The sequence below is a fragment of the Chiloscyllium plagiosum genome, unplaced genomic scaffold (genome assembly GCF_037043375.1).
Source record: "Chiloscyllium plagiosum isolate Xiang-an unplaced genomic scaffold, Cpla_swu_hap1 HiC_scaffold_4, whole genome shotgun sequence".
NCBI classification, from domain to species: domain Eukaryota; kingdom Metazoa; phylum Chordata; class Chondrichthyes; order Orectolobiformes; family Hemiscylliidae; genus Chiloscyllium; species Chiloscyllium plagiosum.
Window position 1 is genome coordinate 10676937 of NW_028270142.1, and position 21934 is coordinate 10698870.

Consider the following 21934-nt stretch of genomic DNA (forward strand, 5'->3'; position numbering starts at 1 on the left):
TTAGAGATTTTGGACCAATTGGCCTCCTTTGTTTCAAGTTTCTATGGCTCTGGAGTGGGTGCTCTATTTTTGTCTTCACATATACAAAGGATGGCATTATATCTTAGAGGGTATAGAGAAGTCTTGAGGAAGTTGCGAGCATTGGAAATTTGAAACAGTGAAAATAGACCAGATAGGCTGCAGTCACATTCCTTGGAAAAGATAACACGCATGGAGAATTAATTAAATTGAATAAAATTAAGAGGGACTGAGGAAGAGTAGGTAAAGCTTTGTTCAGTTAGCAGAGAGGTCAATAACCAAGGAAGATAGTGTTGAAATGACTGGCAGGAATAGGAAGGAGGTGAATAAAATTATGTTTCCCCTCAAAGTGGAGGAGAGTTGGGCCTTGACTACTTGAAAGGGTGGTACAGATACAAGCTTACAGCACATAACAGGTTCTTGGATTCGTGCTTAAATTACCATTGAGCTACAAGTTTATAGAATGAGAGCTGGGTTTAGTTCTAATTAATGAATGCAGTTAAAAGAGAAGCAAGGCAACTTTACTTCCCCTTAACATTTCAAGCAGAATAAGTGCAGTAAACATGAACCTTGAAATGATTATTAAGAATTACCATTTGTTGCCCTTGAAGTCTTTGCTGCAGTTGAAGCCTAAGCTGATTGGGCTGGTTCGGTACCATACCAGGAGACCTTAACCCAGGCCTCGGTTGCATACGTAACATTGAGTATCCTGGTCGCTGCCCCACTTGAGTAGCCAAAGGATGAAAATTCGGATCTTGCATGTTGGAGTAGTTCCCTTGTACTACAGTAGTCTGAGAACCAAATGGCTGATTATAAACTTGAGGCTTTTCCACCATCATTGCAGATTTCTGGCTTGGGAACGATTCTGTCTGGTGATCCACAGACTGGCTCTGTAAAAGCAAAAGCAGAAATCTCAAAGTGAGATGTGTCGAGTGGTCTTTGATCTTTCTCTTTGACATTCTTAAATCTGTGATTATTGGACAAATATTTGGCAAGAATCAACACACAGTCGTATAAGATTGACAAAACATGAAATTAAATTTGGGCAAGATTATTCTTTTCTATATTGCAGCTATAACTATAGTACCCCAGTGGTCATAAAGCATCAAGAGGCCTAATATTCACAAAAGGAGTTACGTAAAGACATACCTTTCATGTTTTGCAAGCTCAAAATACAAGAAAAACATATACTTCCCATTTACATTTAAACAAGAGCTCCGCAAATTGTTTGAAGGACCCGCAATATAAAATACCATCCACTCAGAACTGCATCAAGGAGTAATAATTATCAGAATTAACAGAGCTTATTTTTAAACACAACATGAAAAATATAATTCCTCATAATATTTGTCAATTTTGTCTAGACTAATAGGATTTATTCCCAATGCATTAGTGCTTTAATGAGGAGACAGTGGAGCAGTGGAAATGAGCAAGATTCTCATCTTCTCAGTGGGTAGCAAGAATAGAAACATTTCCCAACTTGGTGGTCCTCCCTCAGAAGAAAGTTCCATGACAGGAATTTCCCCAACACCCAGGTAGGTGTAGGTGTTAACAAGAGTAGGGCCAGTCAGACATTGAGGGAGACTGGTTAAAAAAGACATGCCTCAGTGCACATTGTCCCAGTTATGACCAAAATAGCAAGGTGGTCGGACTCGCACCCCTCAGACTCAACTCATTCCCACAAACCGCATGCTACCTCAGGTGTCTCAGTGGTTAGCACTGTTGCCTCACAGAGCAGGAACCTGGGTTCAATTCCACTCTCAAGCAACTGCATGGAGTTTGCATATTCTCTCACAGTGTTTGCATGGATTTCTTCGGGTGCTCCGATTTTCTCCGACAGTTCAAAAATGTGCAGATTAAGTGGATTAGCCATGGGAAAATGACCTTTGCTAGTCACCCTATTTATGCCCCTCATGATTTTATAAACTTCTACAAGGTCACCATGGTCCATCATGCTCTCACACCCTCCAAGTTAGGCTACAGTGCTTCCATCTCCATTTTACCATCGGTCAAACCAAGCTACACTCTACTGACAACAGGATGCCTTTAAAAAGTCAGCCATCCCTAAGTTTTCCACATTCTTGAAAGCTGAAACACTTTTCGCTATAGGCTAATATGTCAGGACAACAAGTCAGATCTCCAAAATAGTATTGACTGCAAACCTAAATTAAGTGATATTCCCGAGAGAGAAATGCAGGGAAGTGATAGATGATATATTTTGGTACAAAGAACATAGACAATACAAAATAACACAGTACTATTTTAAAAAATACGCAGAAGCAGAGGTACATGAGCGTGTATGTGCTAAAGTCATTAATGGCGGCAGGATAGTATTCTAAGTCTTGCTAATAGGGGCATAGACCACGACAGTAATGAGGTTGTGCTGAACTTGGGGACACAAGCCAGACCTCAATTGGAATATAGGTGCAGTTCTGGGTGCCACACCTTTGGAAAACTGTAAATGTTTTGGTGCGATCACAGGTGATGTTTAAGGACTCTACGGATGAGAAACTTCAGGCACTAAGTTAAAATGCTCAGAAGCCATTGCCTTTACCATGCACTGTAGGGCTTTATTCCAGGAACAGGAGGCTCCTCGAGGCTGTTCCACCATTCAGTGAGATCATGGCTGACCTATGGCATAACTCCATCTACCTGCCTTGGTCTATCTCCCTTAATACATTTACGTTAAAATTTAGCTATCTCAGACAAAATTAACCACCACCATTTCTGGAAGAGTTCCTATACCATCCTTTGCATGTTGAAGAGTTTCCAAATATCTTTCCTGAACATTGTTAAAAGAAGAGGAGGCAGCACAGTGTCTCAGTGGTTAGCACTGCTGCCTCTCAGTGCCAGGGACCTGGGTTCAATTCCACTCTTGGGCAACTGCATGGAGTTTGCATACTCTCTCAGTGTCTGCATGGATTTCTGCGGGGTGCTCTGGTTTCCTCCCAAAGCCCAAATATGTGCAGACTAAGCGGATTAGCCATGGGAAAATGATCTTTGCTAGTCAGCCTATCTACGGCCTTCATGATTTTATAAACTTCTATAATAAGGTCACCCCTCAACCGCCAACCCTCCAGTGAAACAAGACCAGCCTATTCAACTCTCCCTATAGCTCTAACCCTTCAATCCCAACGCCACCCTTGGAAATCTTTTTTGTGCCCTTCCAAGATCAACATCATCTTTCCTGTAGCAGGAATACCAGATGATGACATTTCTGGTTTTGGTAGAATTTCTCTCTTCTGTATATCATTATACCTCCTTCTATATAATTTCTCTCTGTATGAATATTGGTCCAGCTGTCTAAAGTACTATATTATTTGTCCCTCCATCTATGTGTCTCTCTCTTTCCCAAATATGTGACTGCCTTCCATAGTGAAAGTTGCCATGGAGACCTTCCTCAGTACACAACATCATATTGCTCCACATTTCTTCAATTTGTCAAGGAGGATCTAAAAACAAAATACCTAAATCTTACTAAATTCACAGTGAAACCTCAAGAAGACAAAGTTTGTGCCAGATAACATCCTCCACCAGCTATTTGAATATTAAAATTGGGGTTTGTAGCTCTAGTTATACAGAGGAACCTCGATTATTTAGATTTAGATTAGATTAGATTACAGTGTGGAAACAGGCCCTTCGGCCCAACAAGTCCACACCGACCCGCCGAAGCGAAACCCACCCATACCCCTACATTTACCCCTTACCTAACACTACGGGCAATTTAGTATGGCCAATTCACCTGACCCTGCACATCTTTGGATGGTGGGAGGAAACCGGAGCACCCGGAGAAAACCCACACAGACACGGGGAGAACGTGCAAACTACACACAGTCAGTCGCCTGAGGCAGGAATTGAACCCGGGTCTCTAGCGCTGTGAGGCAGCAGTGCTAACCACTGTGCCATCGTGCCGATATTTGATTATCCAAATATCAACTATCCAAAGATGACCTCAAGGTTCTGGGGGGCACACGGCAACCGGGTTGGATGGAGGCATGGACTGTGGGTGGGGTGGGGGGCAGATGGGACAGGGGCTCGCGCATGGTTTGCTGCTGCCTAGTCTCCTGAACAGTGACTTAACAAGTGCTCGCTGTGTCAATCCCACAGAACTAAGGTGGTGGGAGCGTGTGCGTGCGTGCGTTTTTTTTGGGGGGGGGGGGGGGGGGGGGGGGGGGGGAAGGTGGGTGAGTTTGTTCAGCAATGCTGCAGGTCCCTTACATACAAGTGTGCGTCTGCTCAGAACAAACTCTGAGACAGAGAGAAGGAGCAAGGCAGGCAGAGTGAGAAAAGGGCATTCCTGAAGAAGGGCATGTGCCCGAAACGTCGAATCTTCTGTTCCCTAGATGCTGCCTGACCTGCTGTGCTGTTCCAGCAATAAAGTTTCAGCAGAGTGAGAAAAAAGGAAACTTCAGAAAACTCCACGCCCCAGAGGAGAGGCATCGAATCAATTAACTGAATAATCAATTAGCGAAATGAAATATTGCCTGCCCATCTCATTCGGATAATCAAGGTTCCTCTGTAATCACCTTTTCTTTGTGTCAATAGTTTTAGTCGTTCAGAGTTACGAGAACAATACAGCACTTGTTCGAAGGGTACATGTGAATGCAAATGGACTCCTAGAATATCATTGGTAAGATTTATGAAAGTTAATCAAGGACTGTTATAGTACAGAAGAGACTAGGTGTGTAGTGATTGGAATGAGGGTCAGGGTAAGGAAGTCCAAAACTAGAGGGCATAGGTTTAAAGTGAGGGGAGAGATTTAAAAGGGACCAGAGGGGCAATATTTTCCATACAGAGTCAAAACAACATGGAAACAGACCTTTTGCTTCAATTTGTCCACACCGACATCCCAATCTGACCTTGTCCCATCTGCCAGCATTTGGCCCATATCCCTTCCCATTCATATACCCGTGGTGGTGTGTGTAAGGGATGAGCTGCCTGAAGTGGTGGTGGAGGCTTGTGCAATTACCATTTAAAAGGCATCTGGATGGTATATGAATAGGAAGGGTTTACCGGGATTTGGGCCAAATGCTGGCAAATGGGACTAGATCAGTTTGGGATACCTGGTTGGCATGGATGAGCTGGACCAAAGAGTTTGTTCTCGTGCTGTATAATTCTATGACTGCATCACAAAAATTAGGATGACTCCATTGTGCATACACAAAACATTTACCTGGTTGACCAGTTCGGGTATTCCCAAGGCCCGGTCAATTTCCTCCAGACCAAGTTCATCAATATTCTTTAATGCTGAACGCAGCTGATCCAGAATTGTCCCTTCATCATTCGGAGTTTCCATTGGAATAGATGGACAAAGTAGATCATCTTGAGAACTGTTATAGGATTGCCTACTAGTATAAAAAGCACAAAATTAAAGAAACAGATCTGGACTTCTTAGTTTCAGGTATAACCAAAAATCCATTACTGCTGTCACACCAAGTCCAGATCACATTTTATTCCCTCCCTCACTGATCTACACTGCATCAAAAGTTTTATCACAATGGTAAGAAAATGTCTTGTTATAAAATAAACTTAGAAATAAGATGTTCCCTTAGTTCCTAGAGCACACAAAGTTGATCAAAATCATGTGGATTGTGATCAGAAAAGGGCTTGGTGTGTCTCTATTTTCAACTGCCAACATTTATTCATCATGATGACTGCAACAAATTAAATAAAAATGGCCAATTACTTTTCAATAATCAGCAGGTATTAACTTTTCTTGCCTTTTCTCTTACTTAGCTTGAGAACTACTTCATAGGTGCCTTGTTTTGAACACTCATTTAGAAATTCCCTTGCTATATTTGCTGTTGCAACTTATTAATTCAGAACAACTCACCCAGTATTTAATAGACTATTAAAAATTAGAAAAAAGTAATAATTATACAAAAACAAAATGCTAACCATTTGGGCCAGAGCATGTACGATATGAAGAATGTGAGTTCCCTATCTTTATAATTTACTTCAAAACTCTGCTAATTCAGCTGAAACACGTTGCCAATTCTGTCATTACACTGCAATGAGTTGAACTGGAAGTGAGCAGAGCTTTAGAAATGAGCCATCAGAACATAATGTCATAGATAAATTCTGCAATGATGCTCATTCAGAACACCAAACTTCCCAAAATGTGCAGCTTTCAGAAACAGATTAGGTAAATTGAATAGCTTTGTTACTGGGCTTGAAATTCAATTGCCGGGACCGATAAAGCCAGAAGGTCAAATCCCACCAAGGCTGTTTGTGGAACAAAACTCTGGAACATAAAGCTCATACCAGCAAATATAAAACTTAACTCAAAGCTATTGAAATACCACAAAAATCTCAACTGGCTCATTAAATTCCTTTAAGGAACGAAATGACTCCAGAGTTCACGTCAATACGGCTGACCCTTAACTGTCCCAATGAGCCACATTGCAATAACAGAAACCACTGCAAAGAAACCAGCCAACCATGACATTGATATTTCCAGACTTGAGAACTCTGATGTTATACTTTCTCACCTTCTTCAAACTAAAAGTCTGCCATCTTTATCCTAACACAACACTAACTCTCCTTTTTTTGACCTCCATCTCTTCAGTCTTTTGATTGCATGATTAAATTCATCCATGGATTTTCCCAACTCAAGTGTATAATCTCATCTGACCAATACAGCCCCTCCGACCCCAGTCCCCATATATTTTCATTCTACAGACACTGCCGCCTTGTGCACTATTTACAGATACGGTTTCAGCTATATAGGCTCCATGTTGCCATGTTCTGAAATTTACTTGGCCTTTACCCTCTCCAAGTCCTTCTCTTTCATGAAAGCCTTGGGCACCTAACTAAGTCCTTGTTTGGCTCTCTCCCAGTTTTCCTTCTAGCTTTGAAAAGCACCCGTGGAATCATTTTTAAGCCGGGGGCTCGTTACAAGCACCAATTATGGTTATTGATATTGAAACATATTGTATATATTCTGTGCATCAATTCATCCAATTTTTAAGCTTGGGTTCCACTGTTTAACAAAGCTGCCTTTTCCTACCACAGCCAGTTTAACATCTCAACTTTATGGCCAATTAATGTGACTTCCAAAACTGATTTTTTTCCTTTCACATAGTTGACGCCACAGTCCTGCTCTTCCTCCCTCTCACTTAATGTTGACAGACCGTTTAAGATCACATTGGAACTTAAGGATGAAACAACTGAATTATTTACATCACAAGAAACTTGAGCTGGTTAAATGAGAGCTAACCTTGGATAAAATATCAATTACTATATCTTTTAAGAATCAATTTAATTCATATTCCTTCAAAAGCAAAATTCCTAATGAATCAATACTTGTGCAACTTACCGATTTTGACTGACGAAAGGCCCCGTTTCTATAGGCATTATACTGTCTGGCCAAGGTGCTGTTTGGTTTGGTGGTGCTTGTTGCTGGCTGTATGGGGGGCCTCCCATACTCATTTCTATTTCAGATGACCCTAATTGACACAAATAGTAGCAGCTAAATTATTTTCTTTCAAACTGGCTTTTTGTAACAGTGTAGCCTTTCAAAGTATAGGCACAATTGATTAGCATTGCGTATCTTATAACAATTATAACAAAGAAACTCCAATAGCGCAAGAAATAAAAATACTGCAACATACCCATCATTTGCGTCTGGATCATCGGTCTCTGACCAGGTTGACTGTTCGGTCTCATAGGAATGCCAGGTGTAGTATTGCATACCATACTACCTTGCAGAGTTGCCCTGGTCATTGTGTTCGATCCTGTGCTACTCGTGGTATTGACAGCAGAGCTTGATTGACCCCAGTCTACTGAAGCCATGCTGGATCGAGGGGCACCACTTCCCATATTACTGACCAGTCCTAGAAAGGAACACAGGTGGTTGGAGAACGATATCTTCTTTGGAGAACAGTCCCATACTTGGAATTCATTTTTCTTCCTTGAGCATTACACATGGTTACACATAAATGCAACAAATAGATGTTAATTCTGTAACTCCTTTTCTCACGCATTTATTTTTAAATATGTCCTTCTAGCCATACTGCACACATTTTCAACACAAGTACAGTTTCTTTCTGGATGGATCACCACAGAACATTAAGCTTAATAAATTCTTCAAGTAGTGCAGCGTTTAGTCACTGTAATATCATGCTTAAAGATTACTGAATGTGTAAGCCATCTCTTCTACACATTAAAGTATTGCAAAAAGGCTTGTTGATACGGAGTGTTGCTTTATGTAGTAGTGACAGGTGCTGAGAAGTGTGGATAACCCTCACTTCCTTCCTGAGGAAGTGAATCACTTTTGCTACTGAATACGTCAAACACTTTACTTTCCAAGTGAACTGAAGACAATCTACCAAAAATCAAACAGTAACAGCTCATTTATATGTAAAATATAGCTCAGTATTTTTGAAATTATATGTTTATTTTGTAGTAACTGGCAAACAAGGCTAGAAACTAGTATTCTAGTTACACAGGGTGAAGAATGCAGCCTTTAGCCAATAATATACAATTGTACAGCACAGGGAAATTTCACAAAAATACTTTCCGATGTTTGTCTCAAACTGCAATTCATTACGGGTATACCCTCAATTGGGGAAATCCTTCTTCTTCCATTATGATCAAAGAATCACGTAACTTATTATTCTCCTACGACTTACAACAGACCACTTCCAATGAATTGATCAAAATTACATTTTTACGAATGATGTTACTTAAAACAAAATAAATTATAAATTTGCCTTTTGGCTACATTCATGCACTATGTTGATAAAATTAATGTTTATCTCCAATGTCAATAAAAACAAGGTTATCTAAAACCACAACTGTTAATCAAGAGATTTGAAGCTTAACATGAGGGACCAGTTTAAGAAAACTGAAATGAAGTTTTACAAAAAGAGACTAAGTGAATTACTCCTCTCATATCTCGTAAGTTTTTATAAAGATCAGTATTGTGAAAGATGTTACAAGATGATAATTAGTGCCATAGAGTCACAGCACAGAACCAGGCCTTTGATCTGACCAGTCTATGCCTACCAAGTTTTCCAAACTAAACTAGCCCCACCTGCCTGCAAATGGCCCAAATCCCTCTAAACCTTTCTTATTCATTGTACCTATCCAAATATTTTTTAAAATGTTCTAACTGTACCTGCATCTACCACTTCCTCTGGCAGTTAATTCCATACACGAACCACACTCTGCGTAAAGAAAGTTGCCCTCACAGGTCCCTTTTCAAATTTTCTATTCTCATTAAAAATATGTGCCCTACCCCTACCCTATTCACCTTATCTACTCCCCTCATGATTTTATACACCTCTGTTACGCTCCAGTGGAATAACATTTGTTTTTCCCTAACGTTAAACAGGTAAAAAACAAATCATGTTAAAGGACCACATCACTTCAATTTTAATAGTTTTCAGAATAATACCAGAGCCGTTACAAATGCCATATTGTAGTCTGGAGTGGGTCATTTTACAGTTACTGAAACCATTTTTGTCTAGGCTGGGGCTGGGGAAAGATTAATACAAAACATAAATCCTAAACTTTCCTTCCACATTAGTTATAGAATGCTGACAAGTCAGAATTTAAAAAGGCAGCCAACATAACTTACTAAATGTATTCCTTGTGGATTCAGGGGAATACAACTTTCTGCTGTCTGGAATGACATTAAATGTTGTGATAATGCTCCAATGTCTTTATGCTTTCCACACTCCTGTACACATTGACTTGTAGTTGGCAGGAAAACCTATTTTGCTTTGATAACTAATTTTATTCCACTTTTACAGTTATGAAATCCCCGTAGAATTGCTTAGCAGCAGTAGAGTAATGCAAATGCTCAGATTTGTTGGTTGAGAAGTGAAAGGGGAGGACTTTTACTCGAAATTCACATATTCAATCCACAGGCTGTAGTCAGTTACCTCATGTAATTTTGGATAATTAACAATAAAATATGGTGCAGTGAAGAACTATGGTACAATATTCCTATAATGAGTTTTCATTATGTAAATTTGATTTACTACCCTGATGAGAACACCTTCAATCAGCATTTATATAACAATTTTTAAAAAAATCAAAGGGCTCAAGGTGCTTCAAAGAAATGTTAGCAAATAAGGTTTGGCATCAAGTTGCATAAGGAGATAGTAAGACAAGTGACTTGAAAGTTTGAACAGAGAGATAAATTTCATGTGGAATCTTGAGAGTTGGATGTGGAGGGGTGGAATTGTTTAGGGAGTGAATTCCAGGCCATAGGGGTTTGCGGCTGAAGGCCTAACCGTCAATGTGATTTGAACAGGGGAACAGAGATTGTGGAGGGTTGTGGGAGGTCACAGAGATAGGGAAGATCAAGGCGATGAAGAGATTTGAAAAGAAGGGTGAGAATTTAAAAATGAGTGTTCTTCGACCTTGTTTCACTAAGAGTAATGGGTGAACAGGAGTTAGGAGGGCTTCAAGTTTTAGCTGCTAGCAAGGTGGAAGGTCAGACAGAAGAGCAGTCAAGTGGAAGGGTAAGAACTGGATGAGATGAAGGTTTCAGCAGATGTGCTCAGGCAGGGCTTGGATGGTCACTACCATGAAGTAGTAGTAGGTTGCCTTGGTGGTCAAGGAGATATTGGTTGGAGGCTCATTTCAAGAGTCAAGTAGGATACTAAGGCTCTCAATAGCCTTATCCAACCTCAAAGTGGCCTAGAAGAGGGATGGAGTCACTAGCTAGAAAATAAAAGGTTATGATATGGACTAAAGAGAACAAACTGGAAGTTTTTGTTCCTCCAACACAAGATGCTAGATAGACAGCATGACTAATCAGAGACTGGAATGGGTGGGACAAGTATGGCAAAATGGAGCTGCGTACCATCAGCATACGTATGCAATGGATGAATGAGAATGGGATCAAGCAAGAGCAGTCCCACCCAGCTGGGAAAAACCAGATTGCGTGTCAAAGAGGGCTGTCTGGTGAACTGTATCAAATACTGCAGACATGTCCCAAGTTGGACACGATGGTCACAGTCACATGGCATGCTATTTGTAACTTTGGGGCCATTTCAGTGATGCAGTAAAGGTAGAGGGTCAAGAGGAGGATATGCAGTGATTTTTGAGATGACATCTTCAAGGACTTGGGACAGGAAAGGGAGATGAGAGATGGTGGTGGTATGGTCCAAAAGCCCAGGTAAATGTGCTGAGAAACATGGGTTTGAATCGCACCATTGCAATTGGTGAAATTGGAATGCAATAAGAAAAAACACGAATAAAAAGCTAGATAAGGGTGACCATTTAACACTTGTCAATTGTCAAGAAAACCCATTCGGTTCACTAATGTCCTTTAAGGAAGGAAATCTGCTGTCCTTACTAGAGTTCCACAGTAATGTGGTCGATTCTTAATTAGGCTTCTAATTTGTGGGCAATTAGAAATGGGCAACAAATGCTGACCTAGCCAGCAACATCCACATCCTATGAATGAATTAAAACAATGTGATGGAGATCATTTCTAAGGATAGAAGGGCCACAGGGTGGGTTTTGTATTGCAAAAGATAACAACAGATTTACCTAACGTGATCCAACATCCTACTGAAAGTCACGATTCAAATTTAAACATAAAGAACTTGCTTGTGCAAATGGAACCAACTTTCCCTTCAAACCGTTACATCCTGACTTGGAGCTATATTATGATTCCTTCATTGTCACTGGCTCAATTCCCTTCGTAACAGCAAACGCGGGAGGCCAAAGACCACAGCAATTCAGAAAGGCAGTTCACCACCACCTTCATCAGGACAATAGGGACGGGCAATAAATGCTGGCTTAGCAGATGATGTCCACATCCCCATACCAAATAAAAATATTTCTTCAAGTTAGTTTCTCTAGCAGTGGAAGAGCAACAAAATCAAAATGCATCCTACCCAAATTTCAAGGATTTTTTTCACTCAGCCAAGGGGAACCTCTATATCCCAGAAGATCCTCAAACAATTTCTCACTCGTTAAATGCTGCTGAACTTTAGTAGGTGCACCCAGAAGGAAAGAAGACGGGATAAAACAATGTCCAACGTAAGTGAACCTACCTGCATTGGTTGCTAAATTTCCTTGACTTGTCAAAATCCCTTGATTACCCATCACTTGCTGTGACATTACTGCATATGGACCACTATTTCGCATTGGTGGGAATGGTCCTGCACTTGTCTGACCTTGCATGTGCATGTCCAATGCTGCAGATCGACCCTGTTGTTGCGGCCTGGGTGGCTGTAAAGCTCGAGGATTGTTGAAAGCTACAATTTGAGATGGAAGAGAAAAAGGTGAATGTATATTGGTCTTGAGCTATACTGCCAGTGGTAAACATTTAGCTGGGACCAAATCTTTCAAGCTGAACAATTAAGTAAACCATTAGAACTATTGCACTTATGTCATGACAGGCATAAATATGAAATAACGGTGAGTGCTTATTCATTTACAAACTTCAGAGAACAGCAGATACACATTCAGCACAAAGATCCAGAAAGCTGCTATCCGCAATGTTTCATATCACTATCAACTTAGTCAAAACAGAGTCACACTTTTTGAATTGAAGGCTGCCCTTGCATGATAGTTTAAAAACTAAACAAAAGATCAAATATTTAAAAGAGGTTTCTTTGTCATTGTTCCTCTTCCTCTGTCTGATATGGCATTGAATGTGTTCAGTCAAATTTGGAGTGGACTGCATTACATACCCAGCTAGAGCAGAAGATGTTGAGATGTGTCATTTTCATGAGAAAGAAACTGAGCACTGAATTAATGTTTCGTTATCAAATTAAAGAACATTTTAAATTCTATTTCAGATACATTGTGGGGCAGCAATTTGTTGTACTATTATTATCGGCCTCAGATGAACAATTTTGAACCAAACTACAATTGTATATACAAGAAAATGGGCTACAATAATTAATTGTTTCTTTTCCATCACATTACTGCAGAGTTACTCATGTACTATAACACTCTTTGCTATCCTTTGTAATATTGACTTCAGTAGTCAAAGCTTCCTGGTATTGTTTCAGTTTTCTTCCAGTGTGTTGTCTTCCTACAGCCTAGAAGCAGGGCTTTTATTGGGGCATCACTGGCTCACCAGCATTTATTGGCTCTCTTTAGCTGCCCTTGAGAAGACAGTGGTGACCTACTTTCTTTATCACTGCAGTCCATGTGCAATAGGTAGACCCACAATGCCCTTCGCCCATGTGCTTATAGCTAGACTCCCAATGCCTTTTGGGAAGGAATTCCACCATTTTGACCCAGTGACACTGAAGGAGCAGTGATATATTTCCAAGTCAGAAAGATGATTGCATTGGAGGGGAACTTTAAAGGTGGTGGTATTCTCAAGGATTTACTGCCCTTGTCTTAAGAAATGGAAATGATCATGGATTTGGAAGGTGCTGTTTAAGGATCTGCAGTGTATCTTATAGATAGTACACTGCTACTAAGTGTTGTTGGAGGGGGGAGTGGATGCTTGTGGATGTGGTGCCAATCAAGTGGACTGCTTTGTCCTGTATGGTGTCAAGCTTCTTGAGTGTTGTTGCACTCATTTCTGCAAGTGGTGAGTATTCCATCCTACTATTGACTTGTACCTTGTAGGCATCCTCTGCGGAGTCAGGTGGTGAGCTACCCACCACAGTGTCCCTACCCTCTGACTTGCTGTTGTAGCTACTGCATTTATATAGCATGTCCAGTTCAGTTTGTGGTCAATGGTAATCCCCTAGGATGTCGAAAGTGGTGGATTCAGTGATGGTAACACAGGGTGGTGGTTAGACAGTCTCTTATTGAAGAGATGCCACTGCCTGGCATTTGTGATGCAAATGTTACTTGCCACTTTTCAGCCCAAGTCTAGATATTGTCCAAATCTTATTGCATTTGAACATGGTCTGCTCCAGTATTGGAGGAATCGCAAATGGTGAACGCTGTTCGATGATTGCACATTGGTTGCAGTCTTTAGGAAGGCTACGTAATTTATTTTTCAACTATTACATTATTATAACTAGTATATGACTATTATAAAGACAGCACGGTGGCTCAGTGGTTAGCACTACTGCCTCACAGCGCCAAGGGACCAGAGGTCAATTCCACTCTTGGGCAACTGTGTATGCAGTTTGCACATTCTCCCTGTGACTGCACAGACTGCATTATCCTCCCACAGTCAAAGGTTAGATAGATTAGCCATGCTAAGTTACTCAGTGTCCAGGGATATGCACTCACACCCATTCTAACCCCACGCCCTTAGCTGAGCTAGTTAAGGATTCATTCTGGAGCAATGCCCTGCAGCTTCTAAAACCATACCTACCTTGCTTCATGCCAGATATAACTCTGGCCAGTAAGAGTGTTTACATCCTGAGCTCCACTGACTTCAGAATTATTCAGGTTCCTTGGTACATATCCTGTCAAGTGCTGCCTCAGAATCAAATGCAGTCAGCTCTAGAAGCTGGCAAGCATTTACATTTAGAAGAAGGGCTAGGGTTAGATCAGAAGAAAAGTTCTGCTCGCGAAACTGTCCAAAGTCGTGCAGGTTAGGTGAATTGACAATGCTGAAACTTTACTGCTGGAACAGCACAGCAGGTCAGGCAGCATCCAGGGAACAGGAGATTCGACGTTTCGGGCACAGGCCCTTCTTCAGGAATGAGCAGAGAGTGTTCAGCAGGAGAAGATAAAAAGGTAGGGAGGAGGGACTTGGAGGAGGGGCGTTGGAAATGTGATAGGTGGAAAGAGGTCAAGGGGAGGGTGATAGGTCGGAGTAGGATGGAGGCGGAGAGGTCAAGAAGACGACTGCAGGTCAGGAAGGCGGTGCCGGGCTGGAGGGATTCGGCTGAGACAAGGTGGGGGGGAGGGGGGATGAAGAAACTGGTGAAGTCCAAGTTCATCCCCTGTGGTTGGAGGGTTCCCAGTCGGAAGATAAGACGCTCTTCCTCTGACCGTCGCGTTGTTGTGGTTTGGCGGTGGATGAGTCCAATGACCTGCATATCCTCGGTGGAGTGGGAGGGGGAGTTGAAATGCTGTGCTACAGGGTGGTTGGGTTGGTTCGTCCGGGTGGCCCAGAGGTGCTCTCTGAATCGCTCCGCAAGTAGGCGGCCTGTCTCCCCAATATAGAGGAGGCCACACCGGCTGCAGCGGATGCAGTAGATGATGTGGGTGGAGGTGCAGGTGAATCTGTGGCGGTTATGGAAGTTTCCTTTGGGGCCTTGGAGAGAAGTGAGGGGGGAGGTGTGGGCGCAAGTGTTGCACCTCCTGCGGTTGCGAGGGAAGGTGCCGGGAGTGGAGGTTGGGTCGGTGGGGGGTGTGGATCTGACAAGGGAGTCGCGGAGGGTGTGGTCTCTACGGAAAGCTGATAGGGGAGGGGAGGGAATGCTAAATTGACAATGCTAAAAATTATCCATAGTGTCCAGGGATGTGTAGGTTAGGTGTATTAGTCAGAGGAAATGGTTAGCACTGCTGCCTCACAGCGCCAGAGACCCGGGTTCAATTCCCGCCTCAGGCGACTGACTGTGTGGAGTTTGCACGTTCTCCCCGTGTCTGTGTGGGTTTCCTCCGGGTGCTCCGGTTTCCTCCCACAGTCCAAAAATGTGCAGGTCAGGTGAATTGGCCATACTAAATTGCCTGTAGTGTTAGATAAGGGGTAAATGTAGGGGTATGGGTGGGTTGCGCTTCGGTGGGTCGGTGTGGACTTGTTGGGCCGAAGGGCCTGTTTCCAAACTGTAATGTAATCTGATAGTAGGGGTACAGGTCTGGGTGGATATCTGAGGGTTGGTGTGGGCTTGTTCCGTCGAATGGCGTGTTTCCACACTGTAGGCATTCTATGATAACCCAAACTGAGCATTGTTGAGCTGGCTATTGCTGAATAAAACAGTTATTTAACAATACTGAAAGTCTTCTGCCATATAATATTTAGAATTAGGCTGATGAGGTTGTAACGGGCTAGAAGGAAGCAGACCATGTTCACGCTCAGCAAGGTCTGGACAATCTCCTGAGCTGATAAGTGGCAAGCAACACTTGTGCCATACAGTGTCAGACAACGACCATCTCCAAAGAGAGAAATTTCAACCATTGCCCCTGGATATTCAATGCCTTACCATTCCTGAATCCCCCTCTATCTACTGTATATCCTGGGGATGACCACTGGTCACAAATTTAAACGGATCAGCCACATATGTAGTATGGCTACATGAGCAGGTAAACAGATAAAGACTTCTTGGAGAATGCCTCACCACACGATACCCCAAAGTCTGGCCATCACCTAAGTCAGGGCTGTGATGGCACACTCTCAACTTGCCTGGATAAGTGCAGCACCAACAACACAAGCAGCTCAAGACAACCCAGATGGAAACAACCCAGTTGACTGGCATCACATCCAACACCCTAAACATTCACTCCCTTCATCACTATCCCCAATGGGAACTGGATTTCTTTTATTTGTTCATGTGATATGGATATGGACAGGCTAGAATGTATAGCCTACGCCCAATTGCCCACAGAACGTTCAATAGTCAACCATATTGCTATGGCTCTGGAGTCACACGTAGGCCAGAGCAGATGAAGACGGCAAATTTCCTTCTCTAATAGACAGTAATGGATCTTTAAGATAAATCAACAATGGTTACATGGTTGTCATTATGCGAATTTTTTGTCCAGATTTTTATTCAGTTCAAATTTCATAATTCACCAATCAAAGCCCCATCATGTCCCCATTAGATTATCAGACCAGAGGTATTTCCACTAATGCTATGACTTTACTCTGAACACAGAACTTCAATGGTTTCACTTCACTCACTGAGCAGGGAGTAGTTCAATTTTTCCCATTAGAAACAGCAGCTAAAGAGAAGTCAACCTAAATGTTCACCTCCGTATTATACTGAGATAATCAATCTAAACATATTGCTTAATTCTCTAGTGTGGAGCTTCAACCCTCAACCTTTTAATTTAAATGCAAGCATGTTATCACTGAGCTAGTGCTGATTGAGGTCATCAACCCAAAATTCCTGAAGTCTGTATTTTGTTTGATTAATGTTACAGTTATTCAACAAAGGAACAATTAAGGTTGTAGTTATGCATTTTTCTTCACAATTTTATTAAACTGAATAAATTACTAATGGTCAGCAGAAAGTTGTAGGTGGAGTGTATTTGCAACAGTTCTGACAGAAAAGAATCAAGCATGAAGACAATATTGTTTGCAATCCTTTGAATGTGGACTTTGAAAGTTATCCTGTCTGTTTTAAAATGAGGCATGGAACACCATTGAAAGGATTAGATGTCAAAAGGAAAACAGAGTGCTATCCACAGTATCACCTTCTGCATATTTAGTTAAGTTTCCAAAAATAAGAATCTAGAGTAATGTTTATGCTAAGTACATAAATGTTGTTCTAGATCCTTAACTTTCAAAAAACATTATCTGGAAGATGGTACTGTGGATAGCACCCTGTTTTCTTTTTGACATCTAACCCTTTTAATGACGTTCCATACCTCGTTTTAAAACAGACAGGATAACATTCAAATGTGGACTTTTAAAGTTAGGTTAATGAGAAATGCAACAGCATGATAACCTGGATATTCCGAAGAGTAAATTGAAAATGATGAAGAAACATCAATCCATCTGCCTTCACTGCAGATGTCAAGTAAGCAGATATCATTCTACTTTCACCAACACATGCCAAACTTAAGTATTGCTTGAAAAAGACACTTTTCAAAGTTTTCATCATGCACTCATCAGGACAGTTTGCATGAAATATTGAACAAAAATTAACATCTATAATGATAAGAAAATGCCAATTGCTTAGTGAGTAGATTGTGATTGAAAGAGATGTCGTCATGGAGGATGTACCAGTTAGATAATGACTGACAGTTAACCATCAAACTTTGTCCAAATGTTCAACCAGTCATTTAGTCTCTGACAAAGTATTGCCCGGAGAAATGGACCAGAGATTGGTGGACATCTATCTTGTTGAATCGAAACAAGCAGAACATGCAACCGATCTCTCTGCCGCGAGTTAATATAGGTAGTTTCCAGAGTGTGCAACTGCACCGTTTGCTGAAGTGGGGCGAGCAATGCTCAAACTCTGTACTATAAAAATTACACTCAAAACTATTGTTATTTTATTGCAAACTATCAGCCTGGTTGATTCACTGCTCCTGAATCTCTAACACAAGACCAAATCAGTAAGATGACATTTTGCGCTCCCCACAAATTTCCCCACAGTAATAAACTCCTTTATTAATTAACATTGCACTGTACTAGTCAGATTTATCGACTAAAATGTGGAGATAGAAAAGCAAAAATAGTAAGTGGATGAGTTACAAAATTAAACAAGCAGTTGCAGTTCCTATTTAAAACACCAGATGGTGCTCTTTACTCTGCCTCGGTCTTGTACAAAATAACTTGTATAAAAATAGACGTTAAAAAAAGGACTTCAAACAAACGGGTTTGAAATTTCTAGTGGTACAAGTGGAATTCCTCCTTTGTGTCACCCGTTCTCCAATTAATTACAGACCTTCAAACAGAGTGTTCTTTAAATGGACAATTTTCACTATTTCCCAGACAGGCTGCCAGAAGAACTCCCTATCATTAAACAGCACTTCACAGCTAAGACAAGCAAATTGAAACCTCTTAATGGTATGAAGATCTAAACTGTGTACTCTAGCCTGTAGCAATTACCAACAGCGCTCGACTAACTGTCTGGTGAAAATCATTAGAGTCAGATATTTCGGAAACATAGGAAGCTATTCAGCCCCTTGAGCCTGTGATGCCATTCAATGGCTGATTTGCGGCCTAACTTGTCTGGCCCTTATCCCTTAATACCTTTATTAAACAATAAAATCTCAGGTTTAAAACACAAAACTAATCTAGCATAACTACCATTAGTTGAAAAAAAAAAGGAGTTCCAAACCTGGGTATATAAATAGAGGGATATGGGCTAAGTGCTGGCAAATGTGACGAGATTCGGTTAGGATATCTGGTTGTCATGGATGAGTTGGACTGAAAGGTCTATTTCCGTGTTGTACATCCCTATGATTATGATATCTACCATGCTAAGTGCTTCCTAATATCTCTCCTGAATGGTCTGACCCCAATTCTCAGATTATGTCCCCAGCTCCCAACCACTGGAAATATTTTATCTTTATCCAACCGCATACCTTTATTTTTCTTGCAATGGACAAAATTAGAAAACATTGTACATCTTCACTATTTTGCACGGTAATCATTCCTGCATGGTTACCTAAAAGTCACTTTAGGTAGAGTTCACAGCTGTCTAGAGAGGATGCAGTGAGTTGAGGAATGTTGGGATACAGAGTCATTGGCACCTGACTGCAGCCAGGTCTGTTATTTAGCTCCATTTACCAATGGGAGAAGAATGCAATATATAGAGATAAGTGCACGTGCTTACAGAGCAATATAATCTGTACATTAGATTTCGTTAAGAAATGGGATAGTGTCAAAAGTAGACGTGCCTTTAAATATTGAAGTTATACAGACATCTCTATTAGGTGTATGTGATGAATTTTTGATTTTACAAGAACATAGACTTAGAAATTGCATGCTTTAAAGTCAAAATGAAAAAAGCTTAATAATTATTAAAATGATGTAACATATATATTGTACAGATGAAAAGCATGGACTTACTGTTTTGTAGTATCCCAGGTAATGGGTTCTGTGTTCCAAGAGGGGATGCAGAGACACTTTCATTGCCAATTTGCAGAAGGTCTTGGAAGATGGTCTGCTTGTCAACTGGCCCGCTGGCAGGTGCCGTCTTCGAGTCTGGGAAAAGCTGTTGCAACTGACTGTTCTGCAGGTCATCAAGAATTTCTTCTAAGTTATCCAAGTCACTGCTGATCTGCTGTCAACAACAAGGCCAATTACCACCCGTCAATTCTGCGTTCAAGCCCAATTAGTGGATTTGTGCAGAAACTAATGAAGTTATGATCGCCTATCTTTTTCTCATGGCCTCCTCCACAGTCTCTTTTAAAGTTATTAACATTTTCCTCAGTTAAAGTTTCTTGGGCACCGGGAATCCTGCCATACATGTGACAATCTGGTGATTATTACACAATGCATACCTGACCCCTATTATCAGCCAGCCAATGTCCATGCGTATGCATGCTGTAGATCAGACTGGATTCAAGGACCTCGGTTACTCATGCCTTCCCCTTTCTCCCGCCTCTCAGGAAAATCAAACAAATTGTCGCATCCTAGCTCAGACCAACACATGCAGCACTGGTGAGGAACAGTCCCGAGATTTATAGGGCTCAACTGTATTTGCCCATCAAATCATCTATCTTCCAGCACTTCCAACTCAAACAAGATCAGTATAGTTTTTAACCAACCTGTTCAGATATGTTATGACACACCTCTGGAGCAAGTGATACCTAAATCTCAGCCCAGAGGTAGGGTCACTACCAATGTTTCATAACAGTCCCTAAAAAAAATTACATTTCAACCCCAATTAAAAATGGGAAGTTTTCCTAGAGAAGGCGCTTGGGGATGGGATATCTGATTTCTACGAAAACAGTCCAGAAGCACATGGGGTACAATGATTATGCAAAATGCATCTTGCTACAAATCATTATATATTGCTGGAATGTGACAGTTTTTGAGAGTTCACTAAATGTCATATCTCAATTAGCACCCTCTTGGAATTAGTTAAGAATAAATATGGTTAGTGGATTGCAGAGAGTTATTCAATCTTGAGGTTCACACCTCAAATATTCATTTCACATTAATTTGTTACAATATCCTAAGTGAATTGGTTAATTTGAATTCACTGCTGGGTAACCAAAACTGTACACTGCTTGGTGAATTTTGACCATGATTACTTTGCTTAGCGTCAGAGTAGATTGTTTTTCTCTGTATCGAGATACTGAATGCCTGATCAGACATATGCATTGCAATATTCAATATGCAAAGTGCTAGACTTATGAGAAAGGACAAGCAGCTGTCAACTCAATACTGCTACAACTGCATGCACAGAAAACCTCAACTGGTTGCATATTGTCAGTGTACATTGAAGGTAGAACATTAGGTAGTTGACAGGACAAGGCAGCAATTAAACCAAGAGGCTTATGCACTGACTGCAATGTTTCTTTTCAAAGATAGTCCCAATAATACACAACCATCTCAAGTTCACTGCCAGAGATTTAATCTTGTTAATAGAGTTACACATTAAAAAATACAGAGCACTTTGGAGGTGCACATTAAATAGTGGATATCGCAATAAACCCCTTTGCTGCACAACCATCAAAAAGAATGCAGCAAGCCATGCATAGTATTACAGACGGTGAAACACTGTACCCTACCGTTAGAGCCTTCATTTTTGGATAAAAGAATTATACATGATTATGTTAAGGAAGGGCCAGACTTGCCAATATACACTGCGTCTTTAGGACATTTCAAAATGTGTAACTGTTAATATTAACACAGCAGCTGATTTGTGGACAGTAAATTCCCATAAAAACAAGTCAGTTAAAATGCACACATTGCAGTAGGTGCTGGTGAGAACAATCAGCCTGGACACTAACGCTGAATTTTCAAAAATGGCAGAAGTAGTAATTCAACTGAGAAACCTTATTATTGACATTTGCAACTATTCAGATTAAAACAGATCACTTTCAATTTCTTTCACACAAAAGGGCTGCCAAATATGGCAGGCAAATGGCATACGGTAAAATCAAACCAAGGTGCAAGAGCCAGACTCACGTAGAAATACTAATATTGATTCAATCTAATTTCAGGGAAACGGGGTTGGTATTGTGCTCAACGTGAGGCAGTAAATGTTAATACCAGAGCAGTCAAGGAATCAACAGCAAAGCCGGCACTGGATTACCACAGTAAGAAAAGTAGCTTTCAGAGTGACAAAGTGCTTTTAAAGGATTCTTTAGTGAAGATTCAGGAGGATTCCCAGAACATGGCAGCAGTTCTAAAGGAACAAATATCAAGCTCAATCATTTTAGAACCTGAAAA

At 41.0% G+C, this 21934-nt stretch overlaps 1 protein-coding gene across 9 annotated transcripts in view; it reads right to left on the reverse strand.

The window, feature by feature from the left end:
- Positions 1 to 21934, reverse strand: part of ncoa2 (nuclear receptor coactivator 2) — a 309391-nt gene that overhangs the window by 31569 nt on the left and 255888 nt on the right. For 3 of the 9 annotated variants that reach the window (XM_043689195.2, XM_043689189.2, XM_087985958.1), the window contains exons 12-17: positions 19601 to 19814; positions 12039 to 12242; positions 7632 to 7853; positions 7337 to 7466; positions 5192 to 5366; positions 612 to 908 (exon numbers count right to left, since the gene is read on the reverse strand). In XM_043689195.2, the coding sequence (XP_043545130.2) occupies positions 612 to 908; positions 5192 to 5366; positions 7337 to 7466; positions 7632 to 7853; positions 12039 to 12242; positions 19601 to 19814 (1242 nt within the window). The remainder of the gene's footprint in view (positions 1 to 611; positions 909 to 5191; positions 5367 to 7336; positions 7467 to 7631; positions 7854 to 12038; positions 12243 to 19600; positions 19815 to 21934) is intronic. The other 6 variants (XM_043689197.2, XM_043689193.2, XM_043689196.2 and 3 more) reach the window with 4 other exon arrangements.